The following is a 23,235-nucleotide window of genomic DNA, read 5'->3' as shown; positions in this document are numbered from 1 at the left end:
CCCACGTTTCACAAAGCTCAAATCCAAGGCTACATCTGCACTACCCTGTAGTTCAGACTACGGAGGTGTGAATAGCAGTGCACATCAATGTGCAGTGTTGTAAACCCAGTATTGCTATCCCCAAATGTTCAAAAATCATGAGATTGGCTTTAAAATCATGAGATTATGAACAAATAATAGATTTGGTGTTCTTTTGATTTGCCTTCTGCTTTTTGAGCCTTTGAGGTGCACTGAGGTCACATTTTGAAGCTTTCTCCACAGCCACTAGGGCTAGAAACTTATTTTTCTTTAAGACTGAAGGCTGAAATTGTCACGTATCCACTGAGTCTGGGAGTGGGGCTTTAAGGAAAACATAATTATCATGAGACTCATGACAAAATCATGAGTTGGCAACACTCTAACCGCCTGGGTGGACAAACAGAACATTCATTGACTCATTTGTTCAATCAGAATTACTCCAGCTGAGATTCCCAATAGGATCATTATTGTACAATGCCAGAACTAATGTTGTTAGCATTTCCTTTAGAATTCTATTTAAAAGAGCTGATAGATAAACTGTAAACTATTTTAAGCTGAAACAGACATGAAAGATAGCCCAGGAATGTTGGGTGTGTGTTTTTAAGATAGACACACACACAAACTGCAGATCTGGCTGTTTTTAAGATAAGACAACAAACTCAATGGTGGTGTAAGTGGGTACAACTTCCACTGAATCAACTGAGTTGTGTCCGCTTACGCAGTGGTCAGTTTGACCTAAAGAGCTCAGGGATTGTCTACAGTGCCTGCCGTGCTTGGGGTGGCAAAAAAGCTAGAGCTGCCCTGGTACCTACCAGCAAGGGTGGAGAGGCAATTTTTCTGCTGCCTGCCCTCTACTGTTCTTTTTGGTTGGCCCAGGAACTGAAACGACACCCCCATGTCAGTCTCACTTTCTCCACCTGCTGGACTTTTAAACTACCCCATCCCCACCCCAGTGCTCCATGCTCAATGCAAAGGCAATGCTTGGAAACTGTGCAAACTCTCCATTCCTTTTTATAGTAATATGAATACACAAAACTTCATGTAATCTTGCTGTGTCCTGCCCGACACCCCCATTATAGTGCTTATTTTTCTTTCACCCTCCACCCAGCCAACTTCCCTGCCCTCATGAAAAGGACATTATCACATGGCTTAACAAGGAAGGAGACAGTTTTAAATTACCTTTTTCCCCTTATTCTTTATTTTTTTACCATATCAGCAGCATATGAAAGGGTGTATGAGGGGAAGAGATTAAAAGGACATTAAACTATGGCGAGACAAACTGTGTTCTTGGAGCACATGCTCAGCTAAGTTTGAACAGCTGTATGATTGCTTAATAACATTTTTAATGCTAATGAAGTTCATCTGGATGTATTATTTTAAAAAACGTATATTGCAACTTCTTTGCATTCGTGGTTCTTATTTGAATGATGATCCCTATATGGATTCTAACTGGGGGTGAGCATGCGTGCCATGTGCCAGAGCTGGAACTGTTTTGTAGTAAAGTCCATTGACCCTCACGTATATCATGCTTCGTTCACATGCTTGCATCTGAAGCTATGAGATGCCACTTCAGTTCCCTCTTACTGCCACATGACCAGAGTTACCCCTGTGCTTTTAGCTTAGTAAGACAGTTGATTGTCCATTTTGTATATAGTTGTTTATGCTTGTATATAGTATATAGACTCATAGTTAGACTCCCCGTTGGTCTTCCCCTACTGGGGAGATCTTCTGGGGATTATGCCCTGGCAAGTCAGCTTCAGAAGCTGTGCTTTGTGCCGGAGCTCCTTCTCTGTGAGTGACGAGCTCCAATGGTGCCTTTACTGCAGGAGTCAGCAACCTTTCAGAAGTCCTGTGCCGAGTCTTCTTTTATTCACTCTAATTTAAGGTTTCGCATGCCAGTAATACATTTTAATGTTTTTAGAAGATCTCTTTCTATAAGTTTATAATATATAACTAAACTGTTGTTGCATGTAAAGTTTCAGAGTCACAGCCATGTTAGTCTTTATTTGCAAAAAGAATAGGAGTACTTGTGGCACCTTAGAGACTAACAAATTTATTTGAGCATAAGCTTTTGTGGGCTACAGCCCACTTCATCGGATGCATAGAATGGAACATATAATGAGGGAACATGAAAAGGTGGGAGTTCCCCTACCAATTCTAAGAGGCTAATTAATTAAGATGAACTATTGTCAGCAGGAGGAAAAAAAACTTTTGTAGTGATAATCAAAATGGCCCATTTCAGACAGTTTGACAAGAAGGTGTGAGGATACTTAACATAGGGAAATAGATTAAATGTGTGTAATGGCTCAGCCAGTCCCAGTCTCTATTCAAGCCTAAATTGCTAGTATCTAGTTTGCATATTAATTCAGCAGTTTCTCGTTGGAGTCAGACAAGTACTCCTGTTTTTTGTTGTATATAAAGTAAATAAGGTTTTTTAAAACATTTAAGAAGCTTCATTTAAAATTAAATTAAAATGCAGAGCTGCCCTGGACCATTGGCCAGGACCTGGGCAGCGTGAGTGCCACTGAAAATCATATTGCGTGCCGCCTTCGGTACACGTGCCACCGGTTGCCTACCCCTGCTTTACTGCCTCGGTGAAGCCCACGTTGTTGCCTGCTGCCACGTCTGCTGATTGTTCCCACTCAGGACATAAGAAGCTAGATAACTTCACCTCTGCAAGTTCCTAATGGAGGAGGCTATGCATCCACATTCCCAGTCAGAACTGGGACTGGTGGATCCACTGGAATAACATCCATCTTCGTTGGTGAGCACCCCTCTGTCTTACTTCTCGGTACTGGAGCCATCAGGACTGCTGCAGCCTGTGAAGCTGCACTATGGGCATAAGAAGCATGGATATGGGCGTAAGGGCAGCTACCTACAGTGGACTACCCCAAAATGCAGTGTTGGCTCCCTGAGTCGAGACAGATTGGGTGAGAAGTTGTGCATCGACCTGGCTGCTCTGGCTCCCAGGAAACCCTGGACAGCGCAAGGCGAAGCACCAATGCTATGCACTGGTGCTGCCTTAAGCCATAGTTACTGGTCTTGCAACATTGTCACCACCAGCACCATCAATGCCACCAGGTCCCTCCAGACTGCCATGTGTGATTGCCCAGATGCCTGGAACCACTGATGCCTACTGAGGAGCTGCTGCTCTAACACTCAGGTTCCTGCTGCTCTCCAGTCCCCTGGATACCTGGGTCATGCCTTCTTTGGCATATGAATCTCCCCATATCCACTCTGAGCAGCACACTCCCACCTTGCACTATTGACTCATATGGCAGCTGTTCCATATCCCTAATTATTTTTGTTGCCCTTTTCTGAACCTTTTCCAGTTCCAATTTATCTTGTTTGAGATGAGGACCACATCTGCACACAGTATTCAAGATGTGGGCATACCATGGATTTATATAAAGGCAATATGATATTTTCTGTCTTATTATCTATCCCATTCTTAATGATTCCCAACGTTCTGTTAGCTTTTTTGACAGCCACTGCACACTGAGTGGATGTTTTCAGGGAACTATCCACAGTGACTCCAAGATCTCTTTCTTGGGTGGTAACAGCTAATTTAGATCCCATCATTTTATATGTATGGTTGGGATTATGTTTTCCCATTGCATTACTCTGCATTTATCAAGCTTACTATGCTTAAAAGCCTTTGGTAAGGACCTTGTCAAAGGCTTTCTGAAAATCTAAGTACACTATCCACTGGATTCCCCCTTGTTCACATGGTTGTAGGTCCTCTCAAAGAATTCTAGTAGATTAGTAAGGCATGCTTTCCCTTTACAAAAACCATGTTGATTCTTCTCCAACAAATTATGTTCATCTGTGTGTCTGACAATTTTGTTCTTTACTATAGTTTCAGCCAGTTTGCCCTGTACTGAAATCAGGTTTACTAGCCTGTAATTACTTGGATCTCTTCTGGATCCCTTTTTAAAAATTGGCATCACGTTAGCTATCCTCCAGTCATCTGGTACAGAAAACGATTTAAATGATAGTTTACAAACTACAGTTAGTAGTTCTGCAATTTCACATTTGAGTTCTTTCAGAACTCTTGGGTGAATACCATCTGATCCTGGTGACTTCTTATTTATCAATATATATAGTTTATCAATTTATTCCAAAACCTCCTTTAATGACACCTCAATCTGAGAGAGTTCCTCAGATTTGTCACCTAAAAAGAGAGGCTTAGGTTTGGGAATCTCCTTCACATCCTCAGCTGTGAAGACCGATGCAAAGAATTCATTTAGTTTTTCTGCAATGGCCTTATTGTCTTTGAGTGCTCCTTTAGCATCTCGATTATCCAGTGGTCCTACTAGTTGTTTAGCAGGCTTCCTGCTTCTGATGTACTTAAAATTTTTTTTGCTATTATTTTTTGAGTCTTTGGCTAGCTCTTCTTCTTCTTTTTTTTTTTTATGGCTTTCCTGATTATATTTTTACACTTTGCTTGCCAGAGTTTATGCTCCTTTCTATTTTCCTCAGTAGGATTTAACTTCCACTTTTTAAAGGACGGACTTTTGTCTCTCACTGCTTCTTTTACTTTGTAGTTTAGCCAAGGTGACACTTTTTTGGTTCTCTTACTATGTTTTTTTTTTTTTTTTTTTTAATTTGGGTTATACATTTAAGTCAAGCCTCTATTCTTCTTGGAGTGATTGTTCATGTGCATTCCACGATAGCTGTGCATACTCGCCACATGCACCTGTGCCAAAAGTTTTTCCCCTACCAGTGCCTGTAGGGGAACGCCCTGCTCCCCCCATCCTCAGTTCTTTCTTGCCACCAGTGAAGGTGTGTTAGAACTGCTCTGCTCCAGCTTGGCTGTAACTTCCCTCTTGAACTCTTTTGTTCATAGTTAGTAGTACCTGTAGTTAAAGTAGTTTAGCTTAGTGTTAGTTTAGTGCACCCGGGTCGGGGCATGCCCCAGACTTTAAGTCGTGTGACACTTGCAGGCGGCCGATGCCAGTGAGTGATCCACATGTGGACTGTTTACACTGACTGGGGGTAATCCATCTCAGTGATCGCTGCATGATTTGCAGATCCTTCAAGCCTCAGACCAAGAAGGAAAGAGACATTCGGCTCCAAGCCATTCTGATGGCTCCACATTTAACAGAGTAAATTTCTAAAAAAGAAAACGATTGACACTCCTGTTGAAAACATCTTTTAAAAATCCTCTTGATTTTTCTAGCACAGCAAAGTAAAAACATTATAGCATCTGTTGTGCTCAACAGGTTGGTGTGGATGGAGCAGAGGGTAGATAGAGTCAAGGTCTCACCACTCCGAGTCAGCACTGAGCACCAAGGTATCAGTGTGTGGTAACCCTTCAGTGCCTTCCACCAGCCAGCACCACCTTCTGTCAGTGGGAAGCTCTAAAAAAACTAAGAAGAGGTCTTCTCCGCCAAGACACCGGAGCAAGACCGGGGAAGGGACTAGACCCACGTTGGGCAGTTCTTGATCTCCATTGGCCTCCAGGCCACTGACTCAGATTGAGAACAGTAGCTTGTCCCACTCTGCGCTGACCTCCCCAGATGCCTGCAAGCAGCCTGTACGTTATGTCTCTGCTGGTACCAGGGGTATCACCACCGTTGGCTCCCTAGTCCAGAGGCAAGCCACCGCTTGGCTCTCCATAGTCGCCGTTCATGGTCTAGCTCAGCAACTGCCCCTTGTGCAGTCCACGCCAGTCCCCATTGACCCCCACCAGGTTGTCTGGCTGGGTACCAACTGGCAGGGGTTCCAGGCACCCCTCCACCATGAGGGACCATAGACCTCATGAGGAGAGTATGCCCCATCGAGACCAGGACAGATGGCACCCGGGGTCCTCATCTCCAAGAGGCTACTGTAGCCCATCGCGGTATGGGCATTGATGCCATTCCTGTTCTTTGTCTCGCTCCAGGACCCTGCCACGACACCGCCCCCGCAGTCCCAGGCATTGATTGCTGGCACCTTGCCGTCGTGGATCTGCTCATCGGAACTGATCATGGAGCAGATGCTTCCTGTGGTACTCCCGCTCCTCCATGCCGGGATCACAGTCTTGTGGGCGGTACCATTCCTGACACCACCGTTCCTCCCAGTCCCTGGACAGCAGCAGGTCATATGCCAACCCGGCCTGCCTTCGTAATCATCAGTTGATGGGACAGGCTAGGCAGGCTGAACAAGCTGCTCTACCAGTGTCACAACTCCTTGGCTGGCACCGTGGTACCAATGGGCCCCCTGGCCCCCGACGCAGCCCCCAGCAGTGGCTCGCTTGGTGGCTGAAGTCTCAGAGAGACCATTGGCCTCCCTATCTCAACCTCCCAGGAAGGAGTCAGTGGGGCGTTCATCACCGGGTTTGTGCTCGGAGGGCGATCAAGTGGTGGGACCTCCGGCATGGTGGGTATGCAGAGTACCGCACCCCCATCCTCATCCTTCCCTAATAAAGTGATTTTTGGCCCCTCCTCCACCAGTTCCGCAGGAGGACTCTAGGACCCAGGAACTGTTGAAAAGGGTGGCATCAAGCCTCAACCTTCAAACCAAGGAGGCGGAGGAACCCTCAGACTCTGTCTTCAATGGCCTCTCGGCCTTGGCACTGGGCAGCATGGCCCTCTCACTTCATGAAGGGATGGCAAAGATTTCTAATGCTTTGTGGCAAACCCTGGTTCTTCGAGATGTGTTGCTCATGTCTTTTCCACAGTAGGTGTGCGTGCTCACCACGTGCACCCGTGCCAGAAGTTTTTCCCCCTAGCAGTACCCATAGGGGAGTGCCCCTAGCGACGCCTAGAGTGGCGCCTCTGTGGTGCGGTATAAGGGGTGCTGCGTGCTCCCCCCACCCTCAGTTCCTTCTTGCTAGACAACTCCGACAGAGGAAGGAGGGTGGGATATGGAATAGACATGAGCAACACATTTTGAAGAATACCAGTTACAGAACAGGTAATTGTCTTTTCTTCTTCGAGTGATTGCTCATGTGTATTCCACAATAGGTGATTCCATACTGTATCTGTTGGAGGTGGGTAGGAGTTCAGACTCTCGGAACAGAATACAGCCCTGTTGAACCCAGCATCCCCCCTGGTCTGGGAGACGATCGCATAATGCAAGGTCAATGTGTGAACTGAAGACCATGAGGCTGCCGCTGTACCCTCCTCCACCAGAGTCTTGAACTCCTTCTTGTCACACTCTTGGACGGAGTCCTCGAATTTGGACAGAGAGCCCCAATCTCCCCAGGAGGGCCTGGTGGTGCACCACCCTTAACTGGAAACTCGAGGATGAATAAACCTTTCTCCCAAATAGGTCTAGTCTCCATGAGTCTTTATTTTTCAGAGTAGGGGCTGGTTGGCCCTGCCTCTCCCTGTTGGTGACTGACTCAACACAGGCACAAAGTACTTCCATTCCACCCTCTGAGAGATAGGGAGGCAAGGAAACACCAGTTACGGAAAAGGTAACTGTCTTTTATGGTGTCTTGAAAAAGTTTCCATGAAGCTTGCAGGGATTTCACTTTTGGTGCTGTATCTTTTAATTTCTGTTTAACTAACTTCCTCATTTTTCTGTAGTCCCCCTTTCAGAAATTAAATCCTACAGTATTGGGCTGCTGTGGTGTTTTCCCCATCACAAGGATGTTAAATTTAATTATATTGTGGTCACTATATTACCAAGTGGTCCAGCTATTTTCACTAGTTTCACTTAGGACTAAATCAAGAATTGCCTCTCCTTTTGTGGGTTCCAGGACTAGCTGCTCCAAGAAGCAGTCATTTAAGGCTGGCCCTCTTAGATTAGTCCATGCCAGGGGGACAGGAGAGAGGGAGTAAATCCTGCCTCCAAAGGAATGACTGGGGAGTCTCTCTCAGAGATTTCCCTTTTTTAAGTCCCCTCCTACAGGTCTTACCAGGAAAGGGAGACAAACAGGGCCCAAGAAGCTAGCTGAAGAGTAAAATGTAAATACACCTCTACCTCGATACAACGCTGTCCTCGGGAGCCAAAAAATCTTACCACGTTATAGGTGAAACCACGTTATAGCGAACTTGATTTGATCCACTGGCGCACACAGCCCCACCCCCCTGAGTGCTGCTTTACAGCGTTATATCTGAATTCGTGTTATATCGGGTGGCGTTATAACAGGGTAGAGGGGTGTGTGTGTATGTATAGTGATAGCCCCAGGCCCATTGGGAACAGCAGAGTAGTAGAAAGGAGATATACTGGCCACTGGATAAGCAGTTTTCTGTTCCCTGAGTGACCAGAGCAGGGGCTGCTCCAGGCTAATGAGAACACCTCCAATTAACCTGCTAAGAGTCAGGTGAGGCTGTTAATCACCTGACTCTAAATAAGGCCCCTCTGATGCTATAAAAGAGCTCATTCCTGTCAGGCTAAAGGGAGCCAGAGGAGAGGAAGTGTGTGTGAGGAACTGGGAGCAAGAGGTGTGCAAGAAGCTGAGAGTGAGTAGGCATACTGCTGGAGGACTGAGAAGTACAAGCGTTATCAGACATCAGGAGGAAGGTCCAGTGGTGAGGACAAAGAAGGTGTTGGGAGGAGGCCATGGGGAAGTAGCCCAGGGAGTTGCAGCTGTCACACAGCTGTACTAGGAGGCACTCTAGACAACTTCTGTTCACAGGGCCCTGGGCTGGAACCTGGAGTAGAGGGCAGGCCCGGGTTCCCCGCCAAACCTCCCAACTCCTGATCAAACACAGGAAGAATTGACCTGGACTGTGGCTACTACCAGAGGGGAAGGTCTCTGGGCTATTTCCCAACCCACAGGGTGAATCGATGAGGCGAGCACGTCTGCCAATAAGCGCAGGACCCACCAAGGTAGAGGAGGAACTTTGTCACAACATACGTTGCTGTTGAGAGCATGAACATGGCAACTTTACATGCAGCCTTTTACTTTTAGCTGGGTAGTCTGGGAGTGGAAGATTTTTGAAAATGACTGTCAGTTCTACAGTTGGGCCAGAAATTCAGGCCCATTCCTTGTTGTATCAGACCTGAGGAAAAAAGACATTAAATTTGCAGTGATAAACTTCATCATGGATATAGTTAGAAAACTCACCATCTTTACAGGGCCAGGGGGCAATACAGACTAGTGAAAGGTTTTCATGACTTTCCCTCCAACCCTGGGTGCCTTACAATGGTTTGCTGCTATAGCTCTTAGCCTGGGTCACTCATAACCAGCCTACAAGCATGCAGATCACACCCTGAAGTGTCTGTATGCTAGATAGCCCAGGTTCAACCCCTCTGAGCTCAGCAGTCTGTCTACCATCCCGTAGCCTCACTATAGCTTCCAGCAGCCTTGGTTACAACCAGCAAGGTGACCTCAACCCACACCCAGTCCTCAGTTTTCAAAAAACCATGTGCTCTGTAATGTCCAGCTCTCTACTGGAGAGTTCAGAGAAATAATAAATTTTGTTCTCGTAAAGAGACAAAAGCATTTTATAGCTTATTAATTTAACTGGGGTAAATACATCCCTTTCCTTTAAACTGCACTGAGTTGGCTTATAGAAAATAAATCAAATTTATTAACAATAGGCCAGAGGTTAAGTGATGCCAGGTAAAAGGAATAAAGTTAGCAAGGGTTACAACAGGGATCGGCAACCTTTGGCATGAGGCCCATCAGGGAAATCTGCTGGCGGGCTGGGACAGTTTGTATATCTGCAGTGTCCGCAGGTTTTGGCCGATCACAGCTCCCACTGGCTGCAGTTCGCCGTTCCAGGCCAATGGGGGCTGTGGGAAGCGGCATAGGCCAAGAGATGTGCTCGTTGCCGCTTCTCGCAACAAACTGTCCCGGCCTGCCAGCGGATTTCCCTGATGGGCCAAAGGTTGCTGATCCCTGGGTTACAAGCAAATACAAGTGAAAACGTGCATCTAAAAGTCTAAAACTTAATCTAGCGAGGTACAGGCTGTATTCAAATTGATTCCCTCGCCAGCTCCCATCAGCGCCGGGGAATGTTACTTGTATCTTCCAAAGTTCCATGACCTTGCTTCGAGAGGCAGGGTGACCTCCTGCTGTTCTTCTCTTCCTGAGGGCTTCCCATTCTCTGCTGATTGTTATATAAATGGGGCTTCTATTGTTTTTGGTTACACCTTGCTTGATTTCATTAGAGATAGGTAGATAGTTGCCTTCATTCCTGTCTGGGAGGGAACTTGTTTCTCCCTGTTTGGCCACAGATTTGAAAACATAATATCATTTAAGTATTCATATTTCCTCAGAGTGTTAATAGATATATTTCACAATGATATTAATCATCAGTGTGTCATTAGTTTTCAGAAAAGACCTTCCTCTGTACACTTTGCTAATACAATAATTTTGTATAGAATCAGTTGATTCAATTGTTTATCACTTCAGGTTCTAACTCTCTGTCTTTATATTCCTTTTAAATGGATTCTTGTGAGAGTTATCCCTCAAAGAAAAGTTTATTCAAGCTGTAAGCAAGGCAACATGGAGTCAGGTGGTGAAGGAAGTTCCATGCTCTTTCTTCTCCCAACTGTTCGCTTAATAACTTTGTTTACCTAATATGTTAGAATGGACCTTCATTGTCTTTGCCTGAAGATTGGGATAGTCTGAGAATCAAATAGACATTCCTTTTTAAGGAAGATCTGTTTACCAACTCCACATGACATGCCTGGTTTAAACACGTTAGTCATTATTCTAATATATCCATTGCATGCATACATCATGCAAGAATATTAATGATCAGTGAGTTACTAGTTTTCAAATGATATCTCATAAGGAATATTTTGTACAACAATTATTACAATAGCGTGGAGGGTGGGATCAATTGTACAGCTGGACAAGAAATTCTGGCCCCTTGTTGTCTCAGACCAGAGGGGAAAAAATCAACTTGAAATGATAAACATCATCAGGGATTTAGCTGGAAAACTCTCACCATCGAAAGCAACTTTGTCCAAGTTTAAACCTTGGAACTGGAAATCCCTGTAGCTAACCCTGCCCCCACCCACAGTTGCCCCAAATGGATATATTCTCTGCTATCCCACTCACAGTAGCAGAAGTGTTTCATTCAGAAGCATGGTGTCTTTTACTAACATACCTAGCAGCACCACAGGACCTAGAATATGGCTTGTTTGAAATTTTAAAAAAAGAGAGAACTCTTCTGTAGGTTGTCCTAATTACTGCTTTGCACTGTGTCTGAGCATGACTATGATTTTTGGCACATAGTATCATATATAAAGTTCCCAAAAATAAAATACTACAGGATATCCCAAAACCCCCTAGGAAACTTTATAAAGGGATTTGAATGCTTGAGAGGATATCTTTTCTGATGAAGACTGATGATGCAGCAAGGATGATTAAAGATAAAGGAATTATGTTCAGCAGATAATTAGGTTCTTTAAGTAGGTGCAAGAAAAACCATTCCAATGTGTTAGAAAATGTTTGCTAGAAGTTTAGTTGTGATAGTAAAGGGTTTTATTGCTATATGTTTGAGCAGCTAAAATATCTGTTCAGCAATATTGTGAAATATTCATGTTCTGAACTGATAAAGGAAACTAAGCGATTGGTTCGCAGACTTTGCAGACAGCAAGAGCTGTAAATAAAGTAGTCTCTGTTTGTCATCCCAAGTCCTGGTCAGAGGAAAACTTAAGACAGCCAGTGTTTAATGTGTGGGTTTTTTTCTTTTTGAGATAGTGTGTGGGCTAGGAAAGGGTTCATGACAGGAACTTTAAGTTGTAAATAAGAAAGTGACAGAAAAGAGAGAGCTTATATATAGGGTTTGTGAATAGCTGACATGCTGGCAAACCAGCAGTAAAAAGAAAACAAGATTTCTTCTAGAGTGCTTTCTAAAATCATTCTAATGGAAGGAGAGGCAATGGGGAATTCAGCGCCAGGCACAAAGAGGACTGCCAGCAAAGCCATTCGGATAGCCCTTGGCATGCTCATAAGTGGTATTATAGTGCTTGGCATTGCACTTTTCCTAGGTAAGTTAAAAGTTATACTTTGGCAAAAGTGAAACTCTCTCAAGGTTTTCTACTTCTAGCTGGAATGCAAGTACTATATGACTTAGGCATAGTTTTGTCTATATTCACCATCTTTTCTCCTTCTGCTCTTTTATTTTAAATGAAAATATTTCAGTAAAGACACTTGTAAAACAAACTGTTATAGTTGGGAGCTGCAACACCAGCTAACACAGCTTCGAATACTTTATTTGAATTTGAATATTCAGTAGAATGCACTCTATTAAGAACTGTGGTCTTTTATAGTTTGGGGAGAGACTAGTAAAATTATGTGAATCAATAATGCTGATAGATTTTGACTAATATGGGTTAATATTTTCTGTTTGCAGAAAACTGAGCTATAATGTGTGTGCGCTTTATGGAATCACTTTGGTTATTCATTTCATTTGGTTTCCATTAGGATTTGACTAAATGTTCTGCACATTTTTTTTAACAGTTAATGTTTTTCTGTGATGAATTGCGGAATCTTCTTTAAAAAAATGAGAATCAAACGCATGTTGGTTGACATTAAACTATTTGCATCAGATTTATTAGCTGCAGTTGAACAGAGTGAAGAATATTTTCCTCTTCAGGATCTGGAGTTTGTTGTAAATGAATTTTGTAGGAATATTGTTTAAAGTACATAAACATATCTATAAATGATGTCAAATATATTTGGTTGTGCCAAAGAGGCCTACTACTAAATGAACACCATCTGGAAAAGCCGTATTTCCATAAAAGCTCAACAGGGTCAGATCCTTATGTGGAGTAAATCAGTGTAATTTGTTTTAATTTTACTCAGCTATGCTGCTTTACACCAGTTGTGAATCTGGCCTCTAAGGATATTAATGTGTTTTTATTTCTTTATATAGTCTTGTTTGAAAGATATACTAGCCCTAGACTCTATACTTAGAACCTCTTTTTAAAATCTCTTGTGCATCAGCTGAAAACTTTCATATGGAAAACTTAAATCAACAGGCTATAGTACATTGGTCCTGAGCCTGCAAACACTTACACATGAGTAACTGCATGTATCAAACAAGGAGTCTTGGGGAATTCAGCTGGACTCATAAGGAGTATGAAACTTCATACATCCATAACTTCTGGCAGAATCAGGGCCACAGTTTGAGTGCAAAATAGAATACCACACAGCTAGGAATAATTATAAAAAGAGGGTTTATTTTCTTCCTCTTAGGTTATATATTATGTACAAATAATAAATACAAAGTCACTAAAATTCACTGAAGATGCAAGTTCTTTATCCAATGTTTAGACATGAAAATGCAGGCAAAAATATGTAATGCTAAAGAGACAATTATATAAGAATAATGGGGGCTATCCTGCACCTAGCGGTCCAAACTCCAACTGACTTCTTTGGGTGCAGGATCAAGGCCATCAGCACCCACAGCTCCCCTTCACCTTGCTGGGAGTTTTGGGTGCCCAGCATCTCTGAAAATCAGTAAGAAGCTGGACAAATTGTCTCTTTCTGACTAGTGGGGTTTCTTCTTTGTATTTTCTGCATAAAAACACAAGTCCTCTAGCAAGACACTTAACAGCTACCAGAGTATACCACTAAACTTCCAATAGAGTCCTCTTCCAGGAATATCTGACATACAGAGGAATGTTGGCACATCCCTGAACATCCCATCCATCTAGTTACCGCTGCACTATCCCATTCTCTTAGGGGCTCTGCTGCGGGATGGTAGCTTAAAATTCTGGCTATGATTCTGTATAAAATGTGCCAACAGATGCCATAATGGAAATATACTGATTTCAGCACAACTCCTGGACTCCAAGGACACACCTTTACCTAGTCAACTTGGCCCCGGGCACTTAGAGAACCTGGCCATTCAGTTTGTCATAAAACATCTTTAGGAGCCACTAATCCCATATAAATTTAGTAACTCATGTCCCAGTCTTATCTCCTGCTCCAGTGGGAGAAGCAAAGGGGAAGGAAAGATCATTCTGCCCATTCCTTCTCTGGCAGCAAGATCAGAGAATAAGGTGATTTAAGGTTTGATTTCCATACCCCTTGCCCCTGCTTTGCTGGTAGCTTTAGACTTCACAAACTGTAAAGCTAATGAGATTATTTCTGTAGCATTTAAAGTCTTTCATTCCGGTATTTATACCACATATTTTCTTAGAAGTCTGGAAATAACCTTAAGAAGTAGATGCAGAATAGTGTAACCTAATCACAATTGTATGTAATAATAGGTTCTGGTAACATCAGATGGCAAGACAATTGAGCTGATCAAAACTTTTCAAGTGAAATAATTTCCCTTCAAAAAAATAGGGGTTAATCGAAAACAAAAATGTTTTTTTTTCAAATTTTTATTTTTTTTGAAGGAAATGTCTAAAAAAATCAATGTTTTGTTTTTGTATTGAAATTTGGTTTTGCTTTTTGAAAACCAACACAGTTTTCAGATTTCATAAATATCAGATTTTCTCCAACTCCCTTCTTCCTCTTCTTTCCCCTGTTTAACACTGAGTGCAACAGAATGGATAGGGGCTAGGCTTCTTTTTTCACTTTATATCATTTCCCCCTTTTTCTTCTCAGTATCTTTTTTCAAAACTTCTCCAACTTTTGAAATGTTATAAACTGGAAAAAGAAAAAAAAATGAATTCCTCCAAAATGCACAACCTCCCCCCCCTCCCCAATCTTGGATGTGTGTTGTTCATTTTAATGCACTGAAGAAATAGGAGAGAGAGGAGGAAAAATAAAAATTTGCAGGGTTTCAAAAATATTTAGAGAGAATTTTGAAGAAACAAAAAGCTATCCCCTTTCAAACCACATGAAACAGAAACAACTGATACATTTCAATATTTTTTTTCATTTTTTCCCTTGCTTTGTTAGAGTAGATCTACAAGACAGCAGCACTCAAAGGTTTTATTACTTTAGTTCCCAGAGGAACTGCACATATGTTTTTGTGGATAACCTTTTGAAATATTAGACTTGGAAAGCTTCTGAAAACCAGTAAAGAAGCTAAAGCACAGTAGCTGTCTGAAGCCTCTGAAAAGCTATGTTTCTACTGAAAATTACTAGGGACACTGTAAAGCCATTTTGTTTATTTTTTTAAGTACTGTACTGGTCTTGTTTTCAAAAAATGCAGTATTCTGATGCAAGAGAATCTAAATGAGGTTGCAAGGACCAATGGGTGTGAGATCTTCCAAGCTGGCAAATAAACAACGTGTTAAAGTCAGTCCAAGAACTAGCATCTCTGGTACACTGGCCTTCCACCAGTGGGGCCCTAGTGTTAGCCATTTAATGTTGTCTGAAGATGAGGTGCCTGCTTTTTCATGTTGCTATTTTTAGACTTATGAAAAACAAAATGGCAGCACCTGTTTCATAGAGTTTAAGGCCATAAAGGACCACCAGATCTAGGCTGACCTTCTGTATGTAAACAGGCCATTAAACACCACCCAGCACCCACCTAGCAAGTACAATTTATTGAGACAAAAGGTATTCATACTGAGTAAAAAATTCCATTCTGTAGTATGTATATGATGGTGTTCAAACTACAAAGTTGATGATTGACTCAAAATGCTAACAATTAATTCATTGCAGTACAAATTATCCCAATTTGTTTTTCCATTTTGCAGTTAGCCAAGGTCTTATAAACCTTCATCCTAAGCAACAATATTGCTTGACTTCAGAATGTGTTGAAGCTGGTAAGCAACAATTTTCAATCCTGTTTTGTATCATAATTACAATACTTTGGTTGAGAGAAATATGAAATATTGATAGTATTCTATGGTTCCATGATGTCTTTTTTAACTCAGGAAGGCTTGGTAACAATGAATACATGTTAAGATCATGTAAAAACCAGTGCAGCAGCAATTTACTCTAGTTCTATTTTGCTTTTGTTTTTGTATCCCTGTTGTGTTCTACTGTATCCTGTCTTTTTTTCACTGTAGGCCTAGTGTTGGATAAAGACACTTTTAGGAATGCTCATATTAATTGTTTCCTTTTCAGTAGCTAGCAAAGTAACCAATCAGCAAAATGTTAATAATCACATAGCTGCTTTAGGGCCTGGTCTAGCAAATACTTAATACCAAGTGTGGTGACAAAGGGCACTGATGCCGCAGCTTGTTACATGCAGGAAGACTGCTGTGCCCGTTTAGAGAACCATGTGGTTATTTTTGCAGGGTGGGGTCTACGGTGGCAGTAAATGTTTGCAGGCAAAGGGCCTTATAAAGCCAGGGTGAAATTTTCTGAACTGTTCAGCTTTGGCTTGATCCTGCTCCCACTGAAAACAGTGCGCGTTGTCCAATTGACTTTAATGAGAGCAAAGTTAGACCAATGCATAATACGTTTGAAAATCCGACTGTCAAGGTATTTAAATAGAAACAAAGTTGACAATATGGCATCTTTTGGGGGTATTTTTTCATGCTTCATAATGTATGGAGTTTGGATTGCATTTGAAACTTTGGTTGTTAAGCTGAACTTCTTGAGACTACAGAATTAGTTTGGAAATCTCATGAGAACAAACTTTTTCATCAGTTTTTCTACAGTTACCGTTTCTACTTTGCCCTTTGCAACAACTTTTTGGGGGTATTTGGGCACTTTTACTTGCAGCTGAATCTTGAAAGATGAGAGAGAGAGACAGACAAAAAAATAGGAAGCAATAGGGTGGAATAAATTGACTAAATATTTAAGAACCTTAAAAAATATGGGGTTTATTTTGAGATTTTGGAAAAATAGGGGCCTGTATTTTATCTGAACCTTTCTTCCTGTTTGTTAGTTGTGCTAATGTATGACTGACCTTAATTTTTTTTTTGCTGGATCAACAAAAATTGTCATTCTGCACAATTTGCACACTGCGCAGAGTCCAGAGTCAGAACTGGAGAGCTACTTGACTCAACAGTCTTACTTCAAAAAGCAATGAGTAGTGAATCCCTTCAGTGTATTCTTGAGGTCTAGGTCACAGCTTGTCTTACAACTATTCAAAAGCTGTACAATAATTGCCTAAGGGCAAAGCATCCAGTAAGCACGATACACCTCTACCCCGATATAACACCACCTGATAGAACACGAATTCAGATATAACGTGGTAAAGCAGGGCTCCGGGGTGAGCGGGGCTGCACATTCCGGTGGATCAAAGCAAGTTTGATATAATGCAGTTTCACCTATAACACGGTTAGATTTTTTGGCTCCTGAGGACAGTGTTATATTGGGGTCGAGGTGTATGAGCCTAAGCTATACAGTACAGATATGGATTAGGCTCTTCACTTTCAAGGGAGTTCAGAGTTTCAGTTTTAGTTCAAGTTTTGTCTCAAATATTAGAGACATCACAAGTGGAGTGCAGAATGTATGGAAAGGTAAAAGGAGGTAGTTGCATGTGTTATAAAGGACAAAGACTATCTTTGGGCTAACCTAAAGTATGCTTTATTCATTTCTTTACAAACCTGTGTGTGCTTGCTGGACACTATGAAGGAAAAAACAGTGTAATGTTTAGGGTGCAAATAGGGACACTTCTGATTTAATAAGAACCAAATCAACCTTCTTCAAAACTCCAACCAAACCAATCCCGAACTATCTCCCTTTGTAGTTATACAATGAACATTTAAAAATTTCACACTGGAAAAGTTATTGTAATGGCAATTCCAACCTAAGTAAAACTAGCAGGTACTGTGAATCTTATCAGGCTTCCGGTCCAACTTTCATAGCAAAATTATTTGGATAAACTTCAAAATGTATGGATGTTTAGTCAAACTGAGCTGAACCTCTGAATCCTTCGAGTTATATCCAAATGCAAGTGGCTTCTGCTGTGCCTGAGAAAAGCAATGTTTTTTAAATTTCAAATCTATTCTGATTGATAGTGAAGTGGGGACAAGAAAACTGCTCAGTATCAGGGCCGGTGCAACCATTTAGACGACCTCGGTGGTCGCCTAGGGTGCTGGCATTTGGGGGGTGCCATTTTCTTCAGCAGTGACCACGGCGGCCGGATCTTCAGCCGCCCCGGTCTCCGCTGGCATTTAGGCGGAGAGAGCCGTCTGCAGCAAGTAAGGGGTGGGCAGCACACAGGGGAACTCCCTGCCCTGCCTCCTCCCCGAGCACGCTGTGGCCGCTTCACTTCTCCTACCTCCCAGGCTTGCGGCACCAATCAGTTTAGGTGCCGCAAGCCTGGGAGGTGGGAGAAGTGAAGCAGCCACAGCATGCTTGGAGTGCTCGTGCACAGAGCAGGGGTGAGCTGGGGTGGGGGGAGGGGTGCCTCAGAGCGGAGGGTGGGGAGTTGCTGCAAGGTGGGTGCCTCGGGGGGGGAGGGCGCAAGGTGGAAATTTCGCCTAGGGCATGAAACATCTTTGCACTGGCCCTACTCAGTATCCTATTCCATGCACGCCATCTAAATCAGATAATCTAGCTAGCTATCACATGCATATTTATGCCATATTCATTTATTATGGAATTTGATTTTTACTGATAACCAGGAGAGGGATTGTTTGGCTATATGGCTCACAAAAACTTTCTAAAAGCCACTGACTATTAGACTTGATGTCTTTATCAGAAGAGTCTGATCTCTAATAATAATCAGTGGGCATTCAGTCATAAAGATTAAACAGGAGGTAGTAAAGAAGTTTACATATTTTCCTTTAGTGCTATGCTGCTGCGGGTAAAAAATGTATTATTTTGGGGTGTGCTAATTACAGCCTGTTTGACATGCTCTGATATTAAATGCCTAGATAGATTTCACTGTGTCCTTGCAAGATGGAGATTCCCTTTCTACTCAGGTTCTATAAATTCATTTTTTATAGCTCTGGCTGCTGTGATCATCTCATAACAATCATTGTCCAAATTAGTTATTACAATGAATGCACAAATATTTTGGCTGTTATTTAGTTTATGTATGTGCAAAATTAGATTCTGGAAACAGCAAGACCGCAGCAAGCCAGGGAATGATCTTTATCCTTCAGATGAGGGTGAAAAGCCTTGCTTGGATAACTGACATATGTTAACTATCATTTTGGGAATATAATCTGGCATAATTTCCTGTTTTGCTAAAAATAATCCATAAATCCATGTGATACTTTATAGCTGCCTCCATCTTAAGTAAAATAAACCAATCTGTGGATCCCTGTGAGAATTTTTTTCGGTTTGCCTGTGATGGCTGGACATCTAATAATCCCATTCCTGAAGACTTGTCAAACTATGGAGTTTATCCTTGGCTGAGGAACAATGTGGACCTCAAGTTGAAAGGTAAATATGTTCTTTCTGAAAGCAATAAGAGCTCTTTTCACTGCAGCTTGTTAGCTGGCTTTATATGGAATGAATATTGACTCCATGCTCTTCCTTCATTTAGATTTATGTTGAATAACATCCAACAGAACAACATCACATTCTCTTTTCATTGCATTTTTCTGATGCTTTTGATAAGAGTACGTTAACAGAATACAACATGAGAAAAACACACTGTGTATGGGGTGGGAGGGAGAAGAATGCTTTTGCTGGCAACCCAAAGAAACATGAATCCAGTAACCCATTGTGTGTACAACAGAGAATTATACCGAAGGGAAAGACAGCAGGATTTTATCAGATACTTCTTAGGCCATGTTTACAGTGGGGAAATTTTCAAGACCTTTTCTCATTGGTTCAGTTGAAAGGGAACTAAAATTAATAGGATCTCTGGGATCCATTTTTGTCACCGTTTTTGAAGAGCACTTCTTACTGAAATGGTAGTAAAAATGAGTCTGTCTGTTCAAGCTTTCTCTACACTGGGATATCACTGGTTTTAACAATTTGAAGCAGTGTTAGAACTCCATACAATTTTTAAATTTCCTCAGTACAGACAAAGACTTAGTGAAATGCACTATCCTGATTGTCACAGAAAGTGAACAGAGAGCTGTCCACATGCTACAAATGTGACTTCTCTGTTACAGGGTGATTGTCATATAGCATTGTGTTTTCCTCGCCAACATATTCTTTTAGAGCAATATTGTGCAGTTACCTTCACTCAGTGTTATTCATGATCTTTTTTCTGCTTTCTGTGTTTATTTGATCACTGATATTTTAAATCAAAGCTCATTTTACCTGAGGTGGTGGTGTAGCTGTGACTACAGACTGTTTGAAGAACTGTTTTGCAATGTTCTGAGCATGTTTACTTAATTTGTTGATGTAGAATGGCAGATCAGACCTTAGTATTCTGCTTCATTTAATTCCTTAGCCAGCTGGTAAATAAACCATAGAGGTGTGTGGCTCCCATTAAAATACCTGAATTGTCATCAGAAAAACAGAAAACTGTTTGAGAATGTGCGTCTGGAGAAAAAAATAGCCTGAAGTGGGTATGTGTGGGGAGGTAGATATTTTTATCTGAACATGACCTGACTTTGTGCTGGACTCCGTAGCAATGCCACCTCAGCAAGAAGTTCTACAAGGAAGAAGGATGATGTTGATTGTTAGGTAGGAAAAAGTTTCAGATTATAAAAATCTTGACTAAAGCTGTGAGTCATGTAATGGAAGGGAGACTGTTGTGCAAGGTTTAATATTATCCTTTAAGTGTCTTAACATAGTACAGTGAAAACGTGTTGTTGAAATAACAACAACCTGCTCTGAGTGCAGCAGAGTGGAGAGTGATCAACACTTTTGTGTTGCACTAAAATAGATTTATTGGATTTATTGTCCTCGGGGATTTTTTTGGTGCATCTTATGGGCCTTCTCCAACTAACTCTCTTCAGTAAGGTCAGCATACAGTGCATGTTCATTCTAGATACCATTAACTGTTTTTATAGCTGTGCTCAGTTACAAATACTATAGAACATGATTTAATGATTGCTGTGTTAGTTCTTTCTTGAGGATGCCTCTGAACCAGTAAAACTGTTGCTGGAAACTGGTTTAAATTTTGCTTTTCTAATCTTACTGCTGCCAACATGACATATTAAGTAGCTTCACGTCGACCCGCAGCCAGTGGGAGCCACGATCGGCCGAACCTGCGGATGAGGCAGGTAAACAAACTGGCCCAGCCCTCCAAGGGCTTTCCCTGAACAAGTGGTGGACCGGCTTTGAGAACATTGCCCTAAACACTAAGCTAAAGGGTGTAACTCCTCCCTTCCACAGTTTCAGAACCCATTTTTTTAATGAAGTTTTGATTTGCTGGCCAAACTGAAAAATAAATTACTTGCTCAGCCCTTGTTATCTGTTAGAGCTAGTACTCCCAAAACATGAGTGAAGGAAACCATGCTAACCCTCATATTGAAACATTTTTGGGAGGTGAGTTTAATGAAGCAGGGATTAGCAACATGGAAATAAAAGGGAAGGGGAACGAGGGGAGAAGAGGATAAGAGGGGCAGGTGTGGAGTGAAGCTGAGGTGAAGAGACTTGGCAGGGAGGGGAAGGGTTGGAGCAAACAGCCAATCAGCACAGGCTAGAGCAGTGGTTCTCAACCTATTTACCATTGTGGGCCTCATCTGATACTACCTCTATGGCCCTGAGGATGTCACATGGACCATAGCTCTGTGCTGATTGGGCCACAAGCAGGCCACAGGTTGAGAACCACTGGGGTAATGAAAGTCCAGTCAAAAGTGTAGGAAATGCTCTAGGTGTGCAGAGGGTCCCTGCTTCTGCTCTAACCAGTGGGAGACTCTGACGGGTTTCTCTCTGCAGTTTCCCCCCAGGATGACATAGTAGGGTGGAGGGCAAGCATTGCCTAGGTCCTAGTGCCTCTATATTGTGTGTGTTGTACTCTGCTGTATAGTTCCCAGTCCCCCTGCTCAACTCCATTTTCCAGCCTCCCACCAGTGCAGCAGTCCCTGCTTTGGCTGCTTCTGCCCTTTTCAGTGGGAGCTGATGAGTGCTCAGCATCTTTGGAAATAAGGCTCCATATTTATGGGCCTAAATATGGACTTGAAAAACCTAACTTTAGGCACTCACATTGAAAAATTTGGCCTCGGTCTTCTAACTACTCTCAGTGGCGGCTTGCAATCTATTGTAGTTGTCCGTCCCTGTTTAACATCTAGTTGTAGACTAGGAAAAAATCTTTAAAGGACTATTTACTACTTAAGCTCCAGGTTATGAAATATTTACCACGTGAAAGAAAACTATTAAACTTTCTCTGATAACATAGTTTGGGCACGTTTTGTTGTAGTTGTGTCAGTTCCAGGATATTAGAGAGACAAGGTGCATGATGTAACATCTTTTATTGAGCCAACTTGATATTACTTTATCCACCTTGCCTCTCTCATAGTTGGCGCAGAAAGGCATGTTTTTAGTATTTATATTCTTTGATATGATATAGATGGAAGGCAATTTTTTATGGAATGTTCTTACTTAAAATGAAATATTTTCTGCTCTATTTACTGATCTCTGAACACTTCTGCATTTTAAGAAGAAAAGAAATAATTGGAGGGAGGCTTAGGCATTGGTTTTGGAAAGCCACAGTAATTGGATTCTAGTTTTTCAAGGACATAATCAAAACACTGTGTCTTGGTTTTGGATTCATGGACAACTGGAAACAGAGAGAGATTCCCAAACCTTCGTAGACAGGAATAGAATTGGACTGCCAATAAGCAGTAGGCAAAAAAGTGGGGTTCAATGAAGAGTACAGGATCAAGAGTGTGACATATGAGAAGCCAGAGATGAGACCACATTTAGTTCTTTCAGCATGCTGAAAGAACTAAGAGCCCAGAATGAGGTAAAGGACAAGACAGGTGTCAGCTTCAGGAGTGGCAGGAGTATTCAAGCAGCCTGTCTGTGAAAGATGCATAGCCCTGATGGTGCATAACAAAGAAAGAAATGGTTGAGAGTGGCAATGAAATTAGGTGATACCCCATGAGCAGTCAATGCCACCCACTTGCATCAATGGGCGGGGTAACTTGAGGCACCAGTGTTGAAAGGGGGACAGTCTCAGTGGCAAGGGAGAGAGACGCTCACCAAGGGATAATAGGTAGCTCGCCCCTGGGAGTCTCTGGAACCCATTGGCTAGCTGGGGTAGAGGGGTACTGATTGATTAGCATTCCCCAGATCTCAGGACTTAGCTGACCGCAGGATCCATGTGGACCCTCTTTTGGCTCCATTCCAGAAGGCACTGGAACCAATTAAATGTCTGGTTATAGGAGAGCATGGATGATGGGCAGATAGCACCCCTTTCTTGTGTTAAACTTTAAGAAAAGTTGCGGCCTTCTGCTTATATCCATGCATATTTCTGTCCTCATTCTGCCTCTGTGTCCACATCAATTGGCATGTACCCAGTTTGCCCTCTTCTCCACATTGCTGGTTAGATGCAGAGAAGGGACAAGAAAGCTGTGGGTTTTTTTTTTTTTTTTGCAAACCTAATACCAACACATTTTTGTATTTTGGTGCAGCGTTTGGGTTCACAGTCCACAGGA

The 23,235-nt window shown here is 42.3% G+C and overlaps 1 protein-coding gene across 1 annotated transcript in view; it reads left to right on the top strand.

The window, feature by feature from the left end:
• Positions 1-11,493: 11,493 nt before the first annotated feature.
• PHEX (phosphate regulating endopeptidase X-linked) overlaps positions 11,494-23,235 on the top strand; it is a 149,925-nt gene continuing 138,183 nt past the window's right edge. Inside the window, exons 1-3 of the mRNA XM_075064042.1 lie at positions 11,494-11,904; positions 15,520-15,588; positions 18,953-19,114. Coding sequence (XP_074920143.1) covers positions 11,781-11,904; positions 15,520-15,588; positions 18,953-19,114 — 355 coding nt within the window. The 5' untranslated portion in view covers positions 11,494-11,780. The remainder of the gene's footprint in view (positions 11,905-15,519; positions 15,589-18,952; positions 19,115-23,235) is intronic.

This window comes from Chelonoidis abingdonii, chromosome 1 (genome assembly GCF_003597395.2).
Source record: "Chelonoidis abingdonii isolate Lonesome George chromosome 1, CheloAbing_2.0, whole genome shotgun sequence".
Lineage (NCBI taxonomy): Eukaryota > Metazoa > Chordata > Testudines > Testudinidae > Chelonoidis > Chelonoidis abingdonii.
Note: the sequence above shows the minus strand (reverse complement) of the source record. Positions and strands in the feature narration are given on the sequence as shown.